General features: G+C 41.7%; 1 protein-coding gene across 2 annotated transcripts in view; it reads left to right on the top strand.

Moving 5' to 3' along the window:
* The window catches only part of LOC121287346, an 88,669-nt gene extending 73,673 nt beyond the window's left edge, over window positions 1-14,996 (top strand). For both annotated transcript variants that reach the window (XM_041205134.1, XM_041205133.1), the window contains one exon: window positions 14,300-14,996. In XM_041205134.1, the coding sequence (XP_041061068.1) occupies window positions 14,300-14,770 (471 nt within the window). In that variant the 3' untranslated portion in view covers window positions 14,771-14,996. The remainder of the gene's footprint in view (window positions 1-14,299) is intronic.
* Window positions 14,997-16,584: the final 1,588 nt, after the last annotated feature.

The raw sequence follows: 16,584 nt of genomic DNA, 5'->3' as shown, positions 1-16,584 counted from the left end.
TATTTGAATCTGCAGCTGCATGTAAGAATTTCCTTCCATACCTTAACGCACATTATCCCACATTCAAATTAACCTTTGAAATGGAGCACTCTAACTAACTCCTTTTCCTCAACGTATAGTTGGGAAATTTGCTAATGATTTCTCTGTTACAATCTACCTCAAGCCTGGAGGCTTGAAGCCAAGGGAGCATGGGGAGGTGGTGGTATGATGGTACTGTCACTGGATCAGGAACCCAGGGTAAAGCGCTGGGAACTGGGGTTCAAATCCCATCATGGCAGCTGGTGAAATTTGAATTCAGTTCAAAATCTGGAATTAAAAGTCTAATGATGATCATGAAACCACTGTCGATTATTGTAAAAACCCATCTGGTTCACTAATACCCTTTAGGGAAGAAAATCTGCCATAATTATTTGGCTGGCCTACATGTGACTCCAGACCCACAGCAATGTGGTTTACTCTTAAATGCATTCAGTTCTCAAGGGCAATTAGGGATAGAAAATAAATGTTGGCCTAGCCAGCAATACCCCCATCCCATGAATGAATTAAAAGAAAAACTGACCATACCTAACCAGCCTGTGCTTACACAACTCAGAAAATAAAGTCTGATATTAGATGTGAATCCGTGATTGGGCAGCACTTACTGAAGTGTGCTTAAGAATTACACTAACATCCAATTTAAGATTATCAGTTGGGCTTGCAATGTAGCTCACCTAGAGGCTATATATATTCATATACAGGGACCTTTCCTCTGCAGGCAAAAAATTAATATGTCCAGGCATTACACCCTTTTTGGAATATGCAAAAGCTTGGGGGACTATAGCTCCCAGGTGCACTCACCATGACAATGTCTCAACCAATCAGAGTCAATTTGCCAACCAATCAGCAGCCCTTTTCTCATGTAATATAACTTGTCGTTCCCTTTGAAATTTGGTATTCTTGCACCTGTCCTGATGAATGCAAGACAAAAAACTTCTTCAGCATGCATCTGTTTTCAGCAATACTCATTTATCAATATATAAGTCTGTTTATTGCTCTTGTTTCTGCCTGTCTGTCTCTTTGTCTGTAGGTGTCATCCTTGGCTCAATCGTAGCACACTTGCCTCTTAAGTCTAAAGGTGTGGTTTCAAGCTCCTTGCCACAGATTTGAGTGCATAATCTAGGCTAGCACTTCAGTGCATTACTGAACTTTCAAAGGTTAATTTGTGTGCGTTAAGGTGTGGAAGGAAATTCTTTGGCTGGGTGTGTTTTTGGTGAGGGGTGGCAAGTAAAATATGACGAGTGGTTAGCCCACTGCCTTCCCACCCACTCCAACCCAGTCCCCAAAATATGGTAGGCGGGCGGTTGCTGAAATTGGCACCCTGCCCGCCATTTTTGTAAAAAATAATTAACAGGCAATCAAGCTCATTAACAAGCCAATTGATCTGAATATCACACTGTCCGAACCATAATACGGTCGGCATGGGTAGGCGGACGAGAGTTAGAACTCTGTTTTTTAAACACAACTGGTGAAAAGGCAGGATGGAAGGTGGGGAACTTTGGGTTGTCCTTAGCACATTGGGGGCTAAATGATATCCCCTCTTTGTGTCTCCCCACCTGACTTCCAAAACCTGCTCCCCCATCCACCTCACTCCCGTTAGGGTGCTCGATGCCTTCCTGCCCTAAAAGCCTGGGACTTAGCTCAGTCTGGGATCTATTGCTCTTCTACCTGAGGCCTGCTTGCAGGTCCAGCCGCATCCACTACTGAGTTCTGGTACTGCTGGGACTGTTAGAGCTGCTGGCCAATCCTCCCGCTGTGGGGCAGAAGTCCCACTCTCTGCTCGTTAGGCCTCCACCAGCATGTTATTGCTGTGGGGTGGCCTGTTTTAAGTTGATGGATTTGAAAGTAACTTTTGTAACAGGTGGGGAAAACAATACACACCCACCTCTCGTAAAATTCAGCCCAATGTATTTCTTTTTTTAATCTATCTCAATTCCTTTGCATGCTTACTTTATGATAACATGACTTAAACTCATACTGGGTACTCGGTACAACCCAAACTTGCTATAGCTTTTTCAATAACAATGTATGGAAAAGTGTAGTAATTATAGTTCTGATAAATGTAAAACTGTAGCTTTAAGAGTAATCCTGTGTGTAAATCACATGATCTGTGTAAACCAATGAGTTAGCAGCGTAGGGAACCTCCAGGAGACCTCCAGGAGAGAGGTCTTCTTTAGTTATAGAGTTTGATGCACACATGTAGTTGTTGCTGCTGTTTGGAAATAAAGTTAAATGTGTCCACCAAGAAAAGTTGCCTGGAAGATCAACTCTATAACGAACTGGTGACAAGGATAAATCAGATCCGGTGATGTACCTCGCCCAGCGATTGTGAGCACCTAAGTTCATTAAAATGAAAGGAAGATATACTCATCCAAGATGCCACAGTTTGGCAGAGTCGATCCCTTTGAGCCAGTCACAGATGACTGGTCTCAATATATAGAACGTCTTGCATTCTACTTTCAAGCCAGCAAAATCATGGGGGAGTAAAAGAGGAGACTGATTCTCTTGAGTATTTGTGGGAGCAAAACCTACAGTTTAATTCAAAGCCTGATGGCCCCCAGTGCCCCAGATTCAAAGACCTTCAGTGAATTAGTAGACCTCGTTAAGGGACATTTTCAACCCAAGCCCTCAGTCACAATGCAGAGGTTCAGGTTCAATTTACGGAATAGAATTTCAGGAGACTCCATTGCTTCCTACATGGTGAAATGAAAACAACTAACGGAATATTGTGATTTCAGTGAAACCCTGAATGACATGCTCGGGGATCATTTGGTATGTGGCGAGCTGGAGAATGCTATTCAGCAAAGATTGCTGACCAAAGTGAATCTTGATTTTAAGAAAGCGTTAGAAATAGTGCTTGCGATGGAAAGTGCTGTAAGGGATTCACAAACGATTCAAGGGGCACAAAATGGCGCCATTCTCCTAGTTGGGTGGGAACAGTCAGCCGAAAGTGGCGTGAAAAGCTGGGACTCCACCGCGAAGCGGGAAACAGCCCCCCCAACCGAAAACTTAGAGGAAACAGCTTAGCATCGAAGTCAAAAACTAATTTTTATCAATGTAGAAACAATCATACTCCTAATAATTGGCAATTTAAAAAGGTAGAGTGTTACTTGTGTCACAGAAGTGGACACATGTTGAAACATTGCAAAGTGAGATTTAAACAGGCTTCCATCAATAATCAAAGTCCAATGAAGTATATAGTTTAGAAGAGCCAGAAACAACCAATTCTGACATTTATTCATTATTCAACATGAAAGTTGGGAAGACAGAGCCAATTATTGTCACAATGCAAGTGAATGGTAAACCATTAAAAATGTAAGTAGACACGGGTCCTTCAACTACTGTAATAAGAGAACACACTTTCAGATATTTAAATAAAGGTGTTCATCAATTAAATTTGGATGAACGTCTGCCATGTTGAAAACATACACAGCCGAAGAAATCTAGGTAAAAGGTATCACCAGAGTAACTGTTCATTCTAGGCACCAATCAGCACAGCTATCAGTGATGGTGGTAGAAGGTGAAAAAGAAGGGCCAAGCCTTCTAGGTCATGATTGGTTGAAAGAGATTAAATTAAACTGGTCCGAAATCTTCCAGTCGCGAGCAGGGGTACTGCCAGAACTGTTTAAAAAAATATGACACCGTCTTCAAGGACGGATTGAATAATGGATGAAAAATCAAAGGCCTACAGGCCAAGATTTACGTGGACCCAGAAGCAACCCCTTGCTTCCTGAAAGCAAGACCAATGCCATAACCCCTGAGAGAGAAATTGGATGCTGAGTTGAACCGGGTAGAGAGACTGGGTGTCATAAAAGCAGTTCAGTTCTCAGAATAGGCAGCACCCATAGTCCCTGTCTTTAAACCAGACCAGACCATCCGGATCTGTGGGGACTATAAACTAATGGTCAACAAAGCAGCCATACTGGACAAGATTGAAGACTTCTATGCCAAACTAACAGGAGGGACAATGTATGCAAAGCTTGACATGAGTCACACATATCAGCAACTGGAGCTGGATGAATTTCTGACCATAAATAACCCACAAAGGGTTATACCAATATACACACCTGCCCCTCGGGTGTTTCCTCAGCCTGTGCCATTTTTTAGAGGACAATGGAGAGCTTACCATAGGGACTACCTCAGGTTGTGGTCTACCTGGATGATGTACTGATAGCTGGATTCGCAGTAAAGGAACACTTGGCTAATCTGGAGGAAGTCCTGAAACGATTTTTAGAAGCAGGAGTGCGCTTGAAGAAGGAAAAATGCACTTTTCAGGCAAAAGAAGTAATTTATTTGGGCCACCGGGTAGCTGCCCAAGGGTTACATCCTGGTGAAGGGAAAGTTAAAGCAATCAGAGAGGCACCTGCACCTAAAAACGACTCGGAAATTAAATAATTTTTTGGGATGGTAAATTATTAAGGCCGATTCCTACCAAATTTATCAACAGTTCTAGCCCCTCTATATTCACTGCTAAAGAAAAACCAGCATTGGGTTGGGAGTCACACCAAGAAGAAGCTTTCATAAAAGTAAAACAGCTCTTGCACTCTTCAAATTTGTTAGTGCACTATGGCCCGACAAAGGAATTGGTACTACACTGCGATGCATCCCCCTATGGAGTGGGAGCAGTACTACCTCACAAGATGGACGATGGTACAGAGCGGCTGATAGGCTATGTATCCAGGACACTTACCACAGCTGAAGAAGGGTATTCTCAGATCGAAAAGGAAGGCCTGTCGATTATTTTTGGTGTAAAGAAATTTCACCAATATGTGCATGAGTGACATTTCTCAATAGTACCTGAACACAAACCACTTTTGGGTCTGTTTAGTGAGGAAAAGGCTATACCTCCCATAGCTTCTGCATGAATACAAAGATAGACCCTAATTTTGGCAGCATATGAATACACCTTTGTACTTAGACCAGGGATTAATATAGCAAATGCCAATGCCCTAAGTCACCTTCCTTTGCAAGAGAACAATGACCATGTCCCAATCCCAAAGAGCTCGTACTAGTGATGAATTTCCTGGATTCTTCACCAGTCTGTGCAAGGCAGATAAGAAACCGGACGAATCGTGATCCAGTCCTGTCTCGAGTGAGAGACCAAGTGTTACATGGTTGGTCCCAACCAGTCTCTGATGAATTGAAGCCATTTTTCAACCAAAGACACAAGATGAGCAGTCATGATGCATGATGGTATTCTCTTATGGGGTGCACAAGTAGTAGTTCCTTCACAAGGAAGGGAACCGCTCTTAGTAGAGGTACACGGTGCCCATTCAGGAATCTCACGAATGGAGACGATAGCGCAAAGTTATCTTTGGTTGCCAGGGATGGACGGCGGTATTGAAAAGGTGGTACAACGCTGTGTGCAATATCAATAGCTATAAAAGTCTCCATTGACAGCCCCATTACACCCATGGGAGTGGCTTGGTAAACCTGGGTGAGATTGAACATAGACTACGTCGGTCCTTTTCTTGGAACCATGTTTCTACTGATTATAGATGCTCATTCCAAGTGGTTAGACACTTATGAGATAAAGTGATCAACATCAGGCGCTACTATAGAAAAACTACACAAAAGCTTCGCCATCCATGGATTGCTAGAGGTAATCGTCTCAGATAATGGTACTGCCTTGATGAGGCTGAGTTTCAACAATTTGCCAGCATCAATGATATCAATTACATGAAGACTGCACCATACCATCCATCCTCTAAGGGACTGGTGGAAAGAGCAGTACAAACTTTTAAGGTGGGAATGAAAAAGTTAACAGGTGAATCGTTGGAATCTAGACTTGTAATTTCATGACCTATGTAAGTGCTGTAATGTCATAAGGATAAATATCCTAGTAAATACAAAATGTACAGAAAGGTTAAAGGGGGGGGAATGTAGTAATTATAATTCTGATAAATGTAAAACTGTAGCTTTAAGAATAATCCTGTGTTATAAGATCACATGATCTGTGTAAACCAATGAGTTAGCAACGCAGGGAACCTCTAGAATAGAGTTCTTCTTTAGTTATAGGGTTTGAGGCACACATGTAGTTGCTGCTGCTGTTTTGTAAATAAAGTTAAATGTGTCCACCAATAAAAGTTGCCTGGAAAATCAACTCTATAACAAAATGCATTGTATAACAAAAATCTTATAGAAATATATATATATATATATCCATATATATACACCCATATAAGATAATCCTAATTTGGTTTGATGGATAGTTCCCTTTAATAATGATGCTTTGAACTGGAATTTAAGAATTAATTTTCCAAGGCCACATTGGTGTCATAGAACTTCTCTAGTTGCAAGTGCAGGTTATAAAATTTGGGTTTTAATATCATAGCCCTAACTCTGACTTGCCCTCGCCATAAGCAATATGAAAAACAATGAACTTTGCAAATTTCGCATTATTAGGATGTAGTTATACTACTGCTTTCATGCTGCCACTTAAGTAGCAGGATATCTATGGAATCAAGTCTCTATTTGAATGAAAGCAGTGGAGCTAAGCAATTTGGGATTCTTTGCAGGAACTTGATTTTAACGTCATGTGCAGGATAACTCAGATACAGTGCAAGCCAGGTTTAAAAAAATATCCAACTATTAATACATTGAACTTCCTGCATAATTTGTGGACTTATTTCAAAGTTCTAATAAGGCTATGATGCTTCTGCCAAGCTGTGCATTCTAGAGCCATCACTCATACCAGAACTGCAGTACCATCAGAGCCTTTAAGGAACTGCTTTGTGTTTTTGGAGAAATTTTGACTGAATAGGAAAAGCCTGTACAATCAAACCATCAAGATTGTTACATGACAGCATTCCAGATTCATTTTCCAATCACTCCGGGCCAGAATATCTTAAAGTTCAACGTAGCATGGAAAGCAAAATTGTCACTTAGGTTATTAAAAGTGATTGGACTTATTGGCTATAGACTTATTGTGACATAAAGACAGAAATTATTGCTATTGGTGTTGTTCAAATGCAACATGCTAAATTCCTTTCTGTTGATTTTATAGAGGTATCAACCCTTTTAGATTAAAATAGCTAATTCCTCTACTAAAATAGCAGAGCCTGGGGAAATCATTATGATTGTGTTCAGTATTCCTGTTACAACTGAAAAGTAAACAGACAGTTTTGTAGTCAGTCTGATCCCATTAACATTATCAACTAAGGCACCCATTAACATGTGTTGCAGTTCAATTCTCTGAATAAATCGTATTTGCTAAGAATGGTTGTGCTTGGAAAAGAATGTCTTTAAGCTGTAGATAAAAGTATTCAAAATGCAAATGTTAAATCTTTAGCTGTTTAACCAGCAATTTGACCCACACAGAATTACATAGGCCAGGATTTTCCGGTCGTCGGGCAGGCTCAGCAGGGGTGAGTAGGAGCGGCCGCGAATCGGACCCAATTAACGGCCAGCCAGCGTGAATCGCTCGCTGCAGCGCTGCCTGTGTCGGGGGTGGGGGGGGGAGGAGGGCGAGTGTGGAACTTCGTGCATGTGTGTAAAAGCTTTTTGAACATAAAACATAAAGAATTTTGAAATATTAATAACATGTCCCCTCATTTAACTCTGTCACATGAGCAGGGACATGTTACAAATTAGTTTGAAAATTTTTAATTTTTTTAAATTACTGAACAAAACCTCATCCTCCCCCTGGATGAAGTTTTGCAAAAAATCCAAAGGTTGGATGGGCAGCAAAAAATTTCATTTAACTAGAACTTTAATGGCCTTAATACACCTGTTAATTGTCGGTGGGCTCGCTGCCGACTCCCGCGTGCACCCAACCAAAATATCGCACGAGTGCGCGATGATGTCAAGATGCTCACCCGACGTCATCGTGCGTCATTTTATACTTGTTCGGGTCAGGCGCATGCCTGCCTGACGAGTGCAATATTCTGCCCATAGAAATTACAACACAGGAACAAGCTGTTCAGCCCAAGCAGTCTCTGTTGGTGTTTGGTTTCCACACAAGCAGGAATTCTAACCCCATATGCCTTCCTTTTACATATCCCTTTATCACTCACTACTTTCTTTAACTACTAAACGAGTCCTCTTTAATGGGTTACAGCAACGGGGCAGCTAGGAGGAACCTACAGCTGTACAGGGAAGTGGCATTATAGATGTATGGGCCCTTAAGACTTTAAGGTAGAGTTTCCTTCTTCAATTCATGAGAAAATTGATTCATTTTTATTGTAATTGGTGTTAAATGCTTTCAAGTTCCACTTGCAAATATCTTTAAATCTGAGCCTAAACCTGCAAGTTCTCTACATAACAGATCTTTTGGAATATGCCCATCTTCCATCCAAGTCACTGGAGGTGACTATGTTTTAGGAATGTTATTAGACTAGGCAACTTAGCTTTCTCAAGTACTTTGGTGTCAGGAACCTTTTTCTCAATTGATATTTAGAATAGAGATGGTTGGTATATCAATGGTTTCATCTTCTTTCTTGCCGGATGGAGGTGGCCCCAGTCTGGCTGCCAACAGCAGCATTTTTTAAAAATATATTCTTTCATGGGATGTGAACATCACTGGCAGGGCCAGCATTTATTTCCCATCCCTAACTGCCCTTGGTAGTTCAGAACATCTGTGGCAAAGACTGTCACTTGAAAATTGGACTGTTTAACCATGAGATTGCAGCATGGCAAAGTAACTGAACTGCTTTGGACTGAGGACTGAAATGAAGCGGAATTTCTTCACTCAGAGGGTGGTGAATCTTTTGAATTCCCTGCTACAGAGTGCTGTGGAAGCTCAGTCCGTTCAAGGCTGAAATCGATGAATCTCTACATATTTAAAACATTGAGGGGTACCGGAATAGTGCAGGAAAAGTGGTGTTGAGGTAGAAGATCAACCATGATCTCATTGAATGGCAGAGCAGGCTCAAAGGGCTGAATGGCCTTTTTCTGCTCCTAGGAGCCTGAGCAAAACTGGAGTCAATGGGAGTCAGGGGGAAAATTCTCTGCTGGTTGGATTCATACCTAACACAAAGGGAGATGGTTACGGTTGTTGGAGATCAATCATACATCACATCAGGAACTCCTCAGGGTAGTGTCCTTGGCCCAACCATCTTCAGCTGCTTCATCAATGACCTCCTTTCCAACATAAGGTTAGAAGTGGGGATGTTCACTGATGATTGCACAATGTTCAGCATCATTCACAACTTCTTGGATACTGAAGCAGCCCATGTCCAAATGCAGCAAGACCTGGACAATATCCAGGCTTGGGTTGACAAGTGACAAATAACATTTGCACCACATAATTGCCAGGCAATGACCATCTCCAATAAAAGAGAATCTAACCATCGACCCTTGACATTCAATGGCATTACCATTGCTGAATCCCCCACAATCAACATCCTCGGGGTTACCATTGACCAGAAACTGAACTGGACTAGCCATATAAATGCTGTGGCTACAAGAGCAGGTCAGAGGCTAGGAACCCTGTGGCAAGTAACCCACTCCTTACTCCTCAAAATCTGGCCACCATCTACAAGGCACAAATCAGGAGTGCGATGGAATGCACTCCACTTGCCTGGATGAGTGCAGCTCCAACAACACTCAAGAAGCTTGACACTATCCAGGACAAAGCAGCCCACTTGATTGGTGCCCCTTCCAAAAACATTCACTCCCTCCACCACTGACAAGCAGTGGCTGCATTGTACCATTTACAAGATGCACTGCAAAAATTCACCAAGGCTCCCTAGGCAGCACCTTCCAAACCCAAAACCACTACCATCTAAAAGGACAAGTTCAGCAGGTGCATGGGAACACTACCATGTGGAAGTTCCCCTCCAAGTCACTCACCATCCTGACTTGGAAATATATCACTGCTCCTTCACAGTTGCTGGGTGAAAAGCTCGGAACTTCCTCCCAAACAGCACTGTGGGTGTACCTACACCACATGGACTTCAGCAGTCCAAGGTGGCAGCTCACCACCATCTTCTCAAGGGCAAGTAAGGATGGGCATTAAATGCTGGCCTAGCCAGCGATGCCCACATCCCATGAATGAATTTTAAAAATATTCTTATGTTCTTTGATGCATACACCATTGTCTTTTGGGATGGATAGTGACCAAATTTGTTCACCAAGTAATTAATGGCTGTAGCCTAGATTTTCCACAAGTTCCACCAGTGGAAGACAACAGAAACTTAACCGGAAATTGTTCCTCTGGCTCTCTTCTTGCCTCTTCCACTTCTGACATTTTCCAGTGGAATAATTTTCCATCATATCCACTTTAGTAATGCTGCCAACACAGAATATTATTTGTCCTTAGTGTCCAGTGTCACTTTGGATGGCAGAGAGACCATTTGAATTCTAAAAGGTTAAAGTACAATTAATTGGAAGGCAAAGTGATTTTAAAAACAAAAATGCTGACAATGGAAAGTAAAGTCAGGTGGCATGTAAAATGTGTGGCTGAGCTGCTCGTCAGTTAACCACTGGGTCGATTAGGTTAAAATTACCCCTGATTGTTCTCTGCTGCATCTACTCCAGTGAAATAAATTAATCATTTAGTCATTATCATCCCTTTAGAATTTAGAAGGTTTAGAAACCTTCCTTATTTTCAAAAGTCTTCCAAAATCTGTTTTTTAAACATGTTTCAGTCCTTTTCTCATATTACCCTCCCTCAGAGGTTTTTTTGGCTCAAATTGAAGGAGAAAATTCATCAGTACAAGGTATTCCAAGGCTTTTGTGATTCCCTCCAACGGGGGGGGGGAAATCCTGCCCCATGTAGCAGTTACTAAGCAACATCCAAAGGCTGGGATTCATAATCAATTATGAGAAACCTCAGCTACAACTCGGAGCCGAGCTAACATTCTTGCTGATATTATTTCAGATGATATTTAAAACAGTAGCATAAGCTATCCAAAAATGTATTTGCAAAAGTTCATGATGCAGCAAATGTTGCATCAGTTGTAGCATAAACTTGTTAAGTTCTTCCAATGCAAAATTTCAGGACAAGCTGTCCCTGGATGTTCTAAGAACTCAGTCAGTCAGATAAACATCCAAAATACCTCACTAAGGGTAACTTTTGAAATTAGTTCCCTGGACTCAGGACGTTTGGAAAGAAGTTCCAGGGGATTTGGACCATCATCAAATTTCTATCATTAGAATTGTGGTTTTTTGTAATTATTAATTTACTAATGTTAATGTACTAACATTATTGTCCTGTGCTATTTAAAATTCGAAAAACACTCTATGCAAAGTGTTTCTTTGTGGTATTTGACACCATGTTCTCAGTTGGTTAGGACATAGGTCCTTGGGAGTGTGACAGTATTAGCGGGAAACCCACCACACAGAAAAGTTTCAAAAACTCGGTTTCAAATGACAATTCTATTCTTCTTTTAAAATTATTATATTAGGCTAACATTGTGCAATAACCAAAAAATGAAAATTCAAACTCACAGCTTAACAAATAATATAATTATTTAAACATTATTGAATGTTACAAAGTAAAAAAGGTGATGTAAGCCTGCAGATGGTTTTATTCTCATGCTCATTCCCCTTACCCTTTTAGTATTCCACTTTTTCCTTTTTTGAAGAATTTATGGGGGAGAATTTTCTCCCCAATGGGGGGGGAGTTGTGCGAGAGCAGGTGTAGGCGTGTGCACAGCCAACCGCCACCCGCGATTGGCTGGACGCCGCCATTTTACATGGGCAGGCCCATTAAGGCCTGCCCAACGTGATGCGCACCCGGAAGTGCTGAGTGCTCCCTGTAGAAGCGGGGGGTGTTGCTTGAGTCACATGCGCGCATAAGAGCATAGAAATCTTCCTGAGGCAGCTCTGTGCCTCAGGGAGATTAGTTTAAGTGTAAAAAATTTTACTAAAGGAAAAAAAAATTTTTAGGACATGTCCGCTCCTATGAAACTGTCACATGAGCTGGGAAATGTGTATGAATTTTATTTAAAAAATTTTCAAACCTTTAATAACCTTCATGAAACCTCATCCCGCCTGTGGATGAGATTCCATGAAAAATGCGAAGGCTGCCTGGGTTCCTCAACTGCCCAACAACCTTAAGGTTGGACGGGCAGCTCATTTTATTGATTTAATTGATAGTTAACTGGCCTTAATAGGCCTTTGACAGTTCGGTGGATGCGCAGCCGACTTCGGCGCGTGTATGCCGAACTGAAAATTTGAATGACGCGCAGTGACGTCGGGACTCACGCCCAACGTCACCATGCGTCATTTATGCCTCAGCAAGTGGGCTCCGCCCTGGCTCGCCGAGCCGAAGATTCTGCCCATGGAGTCTGCTTCAATAACATTTTATGATAGAGAATTCCAAATTATAGCTGCCATCTGTATCAAAAATTAATTCAAATCTCCCATTTAATTATTTTGGTGAAATCTTAAACTTGTAACTTCTCATTAAATATAAGTATGTGATAATAGACTAACAAACATGCAGCACAATTGCTGTGTTTAAGCAGTTAAGCATTTATTAATGCCTAAGCCACAGATATTGATAAACAGGATTACACTAACAATGGTGTAATTCATGGCAAATCCAAAAGGCATTAATTCATTACGATTAAGGCATCAGGTTCAAACTTCCCAGAAGCCAACATTCCAGACCTGATGTTATGCATGAGAACAATTCCATGTGCTTTCAACTGTTTAGCTGCAGACATCCAAATCCTTCTGTTGTTATGCAGAAGGATTGGGGCACTTGTACAGGAATCACAGAAAGTCAACATGCAGTTACAGCAAACAATTAAGAAGACAAGTGGTATGTTAGCCTTTATTGCAAGGGAGGGTGGGGTGGGGTTTGGAGTATGGAAGTCTTGCTGTAGTTATATAGGGCTTTGATGAGAGTGCAGCTGAATACTGTGTACAGTTTGGTCCCCTTACCCAAGGAAAGGGTGTAACAAAGGTTTGTTAGATTGAACAACCTTCTCATCCTAGGAATCAATGTGGAGAGATTGAGTAGAATGGGACTATATTATCTGGACATTAGAAGAATAAGAGATGATCTTATTGAAATGTTTAAAATTCTTAGAGGTCTTGAGAGAGTAAATGCTGAGTGGCGGTTTGCCTTAGCTGGAGAGTCTAGAACTAGTGGTCTGTAGGCTGAGGATGGTCGGCTATTTAAGACATTGAAACATAGAAACTAGGAGCAGGAGTAGGCCATTTGGCCCTTCAAGCCTGCTCCGCCATTCATTATGATCATGGCTCTCATCCAACTCAATAGCCTGCTCCCGCTTTCTCCCCATATCCTTTGATCCCCTTCGCCCCAAGAGCTATATCTAACTCCTTCTTGAAAACATACGATGTTTTGGTCGCAACTACTTTCTGTGGTAATGAATTCCACAGGCTCACCAATCTCTGGGTGAAGAAATTGCTCCTCATGTCAGTCCTAAATGGTCTACCCCATGTCCTCAGACTTTGACCCCTGCTTCTGGACTCCCCCATCGTCAGGAACATCCTTCCTGCATCTACCCTGTCTACTCCTGTTAGAATTTTATAGGTTTCTATGAGATCCCCCCCCTCATTCTTCTGAACCCCAGCGAATATAATTCTAATCGACTCAATCTCTCCTCATATGTCAGTCCCGCCTTCCCAGGAATCAGTTGGGTAAACTTCGATGCACTCCCGCTATAGCAAGTACATCCTTCCTCAGATAAGGAGACCAAAACTGCACACAATATTCCAGATGTGGTCTCATCAAGGCCCTGTACAATTGCAGCAAGTCATCCCTGTTCCTGTGCACAAATCCTCTTGCTATGAAGGCCAACATACCATTTGCCTTCTTTACTGCCTGCTGCACCTGCATGCTTAAGACATATCCCCTTTGGAATGGAAAAGCATTTAGGAATGCAACATCAAATTTATCCCTCACTAGATGTTAATTCCTTGTTTTTTAGTTTAGTTTGTTTAATTTGCAGTAACTCAGATGTAAATATTATGAAGTAGTCATTCACTATTCCATATAATAGGAAGGAAAGAAATGATTGCTTTGAAATTGAGCCATGTGTTCACAACAAATTTGTGAGAAACTGCTTTTTTGTTATTTTAATAGAGGTTCTAACCCCTCTCATTTAACATTGTTAATCCATCAAATGGTGGCATTTCATATGGATGGTTTAAGTGATTGTTCATCATTAATTAAGGAGCCCAATATCAGGGCAAATATCAGAGAGGAATTTTAGTCAGCTCCTGTGAAATGAGAGCTTACGAAATATGAACTTCATATTCCACCACTTTTAAATATGGATTATTCCCTTCCATGGAATCTGTGCCCCTCCACTTCTCTACTTAATATACATTTTTTTTCTTATAGATTGCAGCAATGTACTCCAAGGTGGCAAAAAAAGGTCCCAGAAAGGAAATACCATTAGCACTAGACAGGGGACTTCAAAAAGAAGGCAACCTAAATTACCACTTCTGGTCAACAGGGAATCTGAATGAAGAAGAATCAGAATATGAATCTATCAAGAGTCCACGGTGGCATTCAGGCAGTCAGATAACAGGGGATGATCATGATTATGCTTCAGTTAGTGAAAAGACCTGGGGAATGAAATGCAAGAATGAAGGAGAAGAAGAAGAAGAAGATGAACCAGGCTACGAAGCAATTAATATGAAATGGAAGAAAATTAATCTTGCTATTAAGAGTGGCAAAGTACAAAAGATTACTCAAGAGAGGCAAACAGAAAACTATTATGAAAGTATCAGTGAACTGCAGCAGAGCTGTACACGTACACAAGTACTAACATCAGGTAATGGCAAAGAGGTCTATATAACAGGACTCTAGTTGAGTGTTTGCAAGGATGGAGAAATCAAGTTATATGAATCTCATGAAACAAAATGATAATTTTAGAAAAAACATCACTGACGCCTTCTGCGATGTTACAGACATTTTAAATTCAATTGCTGGAATATAGAACATAAAATAGTCTACAAATTATAATTGCCAATATTAGTGGATGAACACATAACATGTACAGAGGAATGTCATATGAAAACATTAAACACCGACTTTAAATTAATGGAGACCAAATATGCTTTTAGTGATCACCACTAATATCAGTGATTAGCATGTTTAATGTATATAATTTTTGAAGGAGAAATCAATCCTCATCATGGAGTGGTAAATCTCAGTAACTTACTCGCCAACAGAACGATTCCAAATTTCTGGGTCATACTTACACAAATGCTGCTGAAATTTATACCGGTTCAAGCGACAGTCTTGCCCTTAGGAACTTGCAGCTGAATTTCCTGCGCAGCTCGCTCATCATCACCGGAATGTAAAAGCTGACATAAAACAAGAGCAAGTGCAAGGTCGTCAATAGGGGTAATAGCCAGTGGGCTGCTGTCTTCTACCATGGCACTTTGGTTAAGCACAGTGCAGGTCACAGTAATTTTTTTTTAAATTGTGGGGGGTATCACTTAAAAATTCTAGGAGTTTTAGTTAGTATCAGGTAACTTCAGGTCATGCTACAGCTAAATGTTTTGGCTTAAATATACGGCAGCACATTATTCACATAAACCCAGGGAACAACGGGACTCAGGTTGGAACGATGTCAATGTCCATATCAATAAGCTGTGGAGGAGTCTAACAAACATATTTTTGGAAGAGGCAGTCAATGAAATTTACACAAAATAATGGCCCGGATCATCCGAGGATCTGATCATCCAAGGTGCGGATCATTAATCATCGTCGGATTGCTGCTCCACTCAAACTTTACCTCATCTCAACGCTGCTCAGCATTTCTTGCCGGGTGTTCTGAGCCCAACCTTACCAGAAAAGTGGAGTTCCGCCTCCTTGGGATGCACTGTCGCAGTGCTGTAGAGTCAGGGGGAAGTCTTAAGACCCCACCCTTTTTACGGCACTAATTGCCATATTTAAAGGTGACTGTTAGTGAATCAGTAGGGTGGATGAGTTGGCAGGTTGGTATGGTGGTAGGTGGATAAGTGGATAGGTGGATCGGGAGATAGTCAGGTCAGATCAGGAGGGGTGGTCAGGTTGGGGACTAGGCAGGTCGGGTTGGGTGTGTAGTTGGGTGATGACAGGTAGTCAGGTCTAGTTGAGTGTTTGAAAGGGGTAGTCAGGCCGGGCCAGGTAGTACGGTCAGGTCTGGGGGTTCAAGGAATAGTCAGGTTAGGTTTGGTTGTGTGGTCAGGGCTGTAGTCGGGGTTGCAGGAGATGGTTGGGGTCTTGGGTGCTAGCTGGGGTGTCAGGGGATAGTCAGGATGTTAGGGGCGGGAGGAGTCGGGGTGCCAGTGTGAGTGATTGGTGGTCAGTTCTGGAGTTAGCAAGGAGTTAGACTATATTTTAATCCAGTGCTTCCAAGATTTTCTTTCTGCTGTGACCCTGTTTTAATGCTTAACACTTGGTATGATTCCAGAGTGAAATTGTAGGGGGAGAGTTGTTGAGCTGGTTGAGGGGTAAAACAGCAGGGATACAGGCACAAAAAAAATCAAGACACCTACAACTTTGCAGGCTCTGTTATTGAAAATGATCGAGCCTCAGAGTTCATTGGATTTGACCATCTCCATGGGGAGAAAAATCGCGCACATTTAAAGGGGCATTGCAGGCATTCCCAGCACTGTCAAATCTCAGTGTCC

Source organism: Carcharodon carcharias, chromosome 14 (genome assembly GCF_017639515.1).
Source record: "Carcharodon carcharias isolate sCarCar2 chromosome 14, sCarCar2.pri, whole genome shotgun sequence".
NCBI classification, from domain to species: domain Eukaryota; kingdom Metazoa; phylum Chordata; class Chondrichthyes; order Lamniformes; family Lamnidae; genus Carcharodon; species Carcharodon carcharias.
The sequence above is the reverse complement of the archived record's forward strand: the minus strand, read 5'-3'. Positions and strand labels throughout refer to the sequence as shown.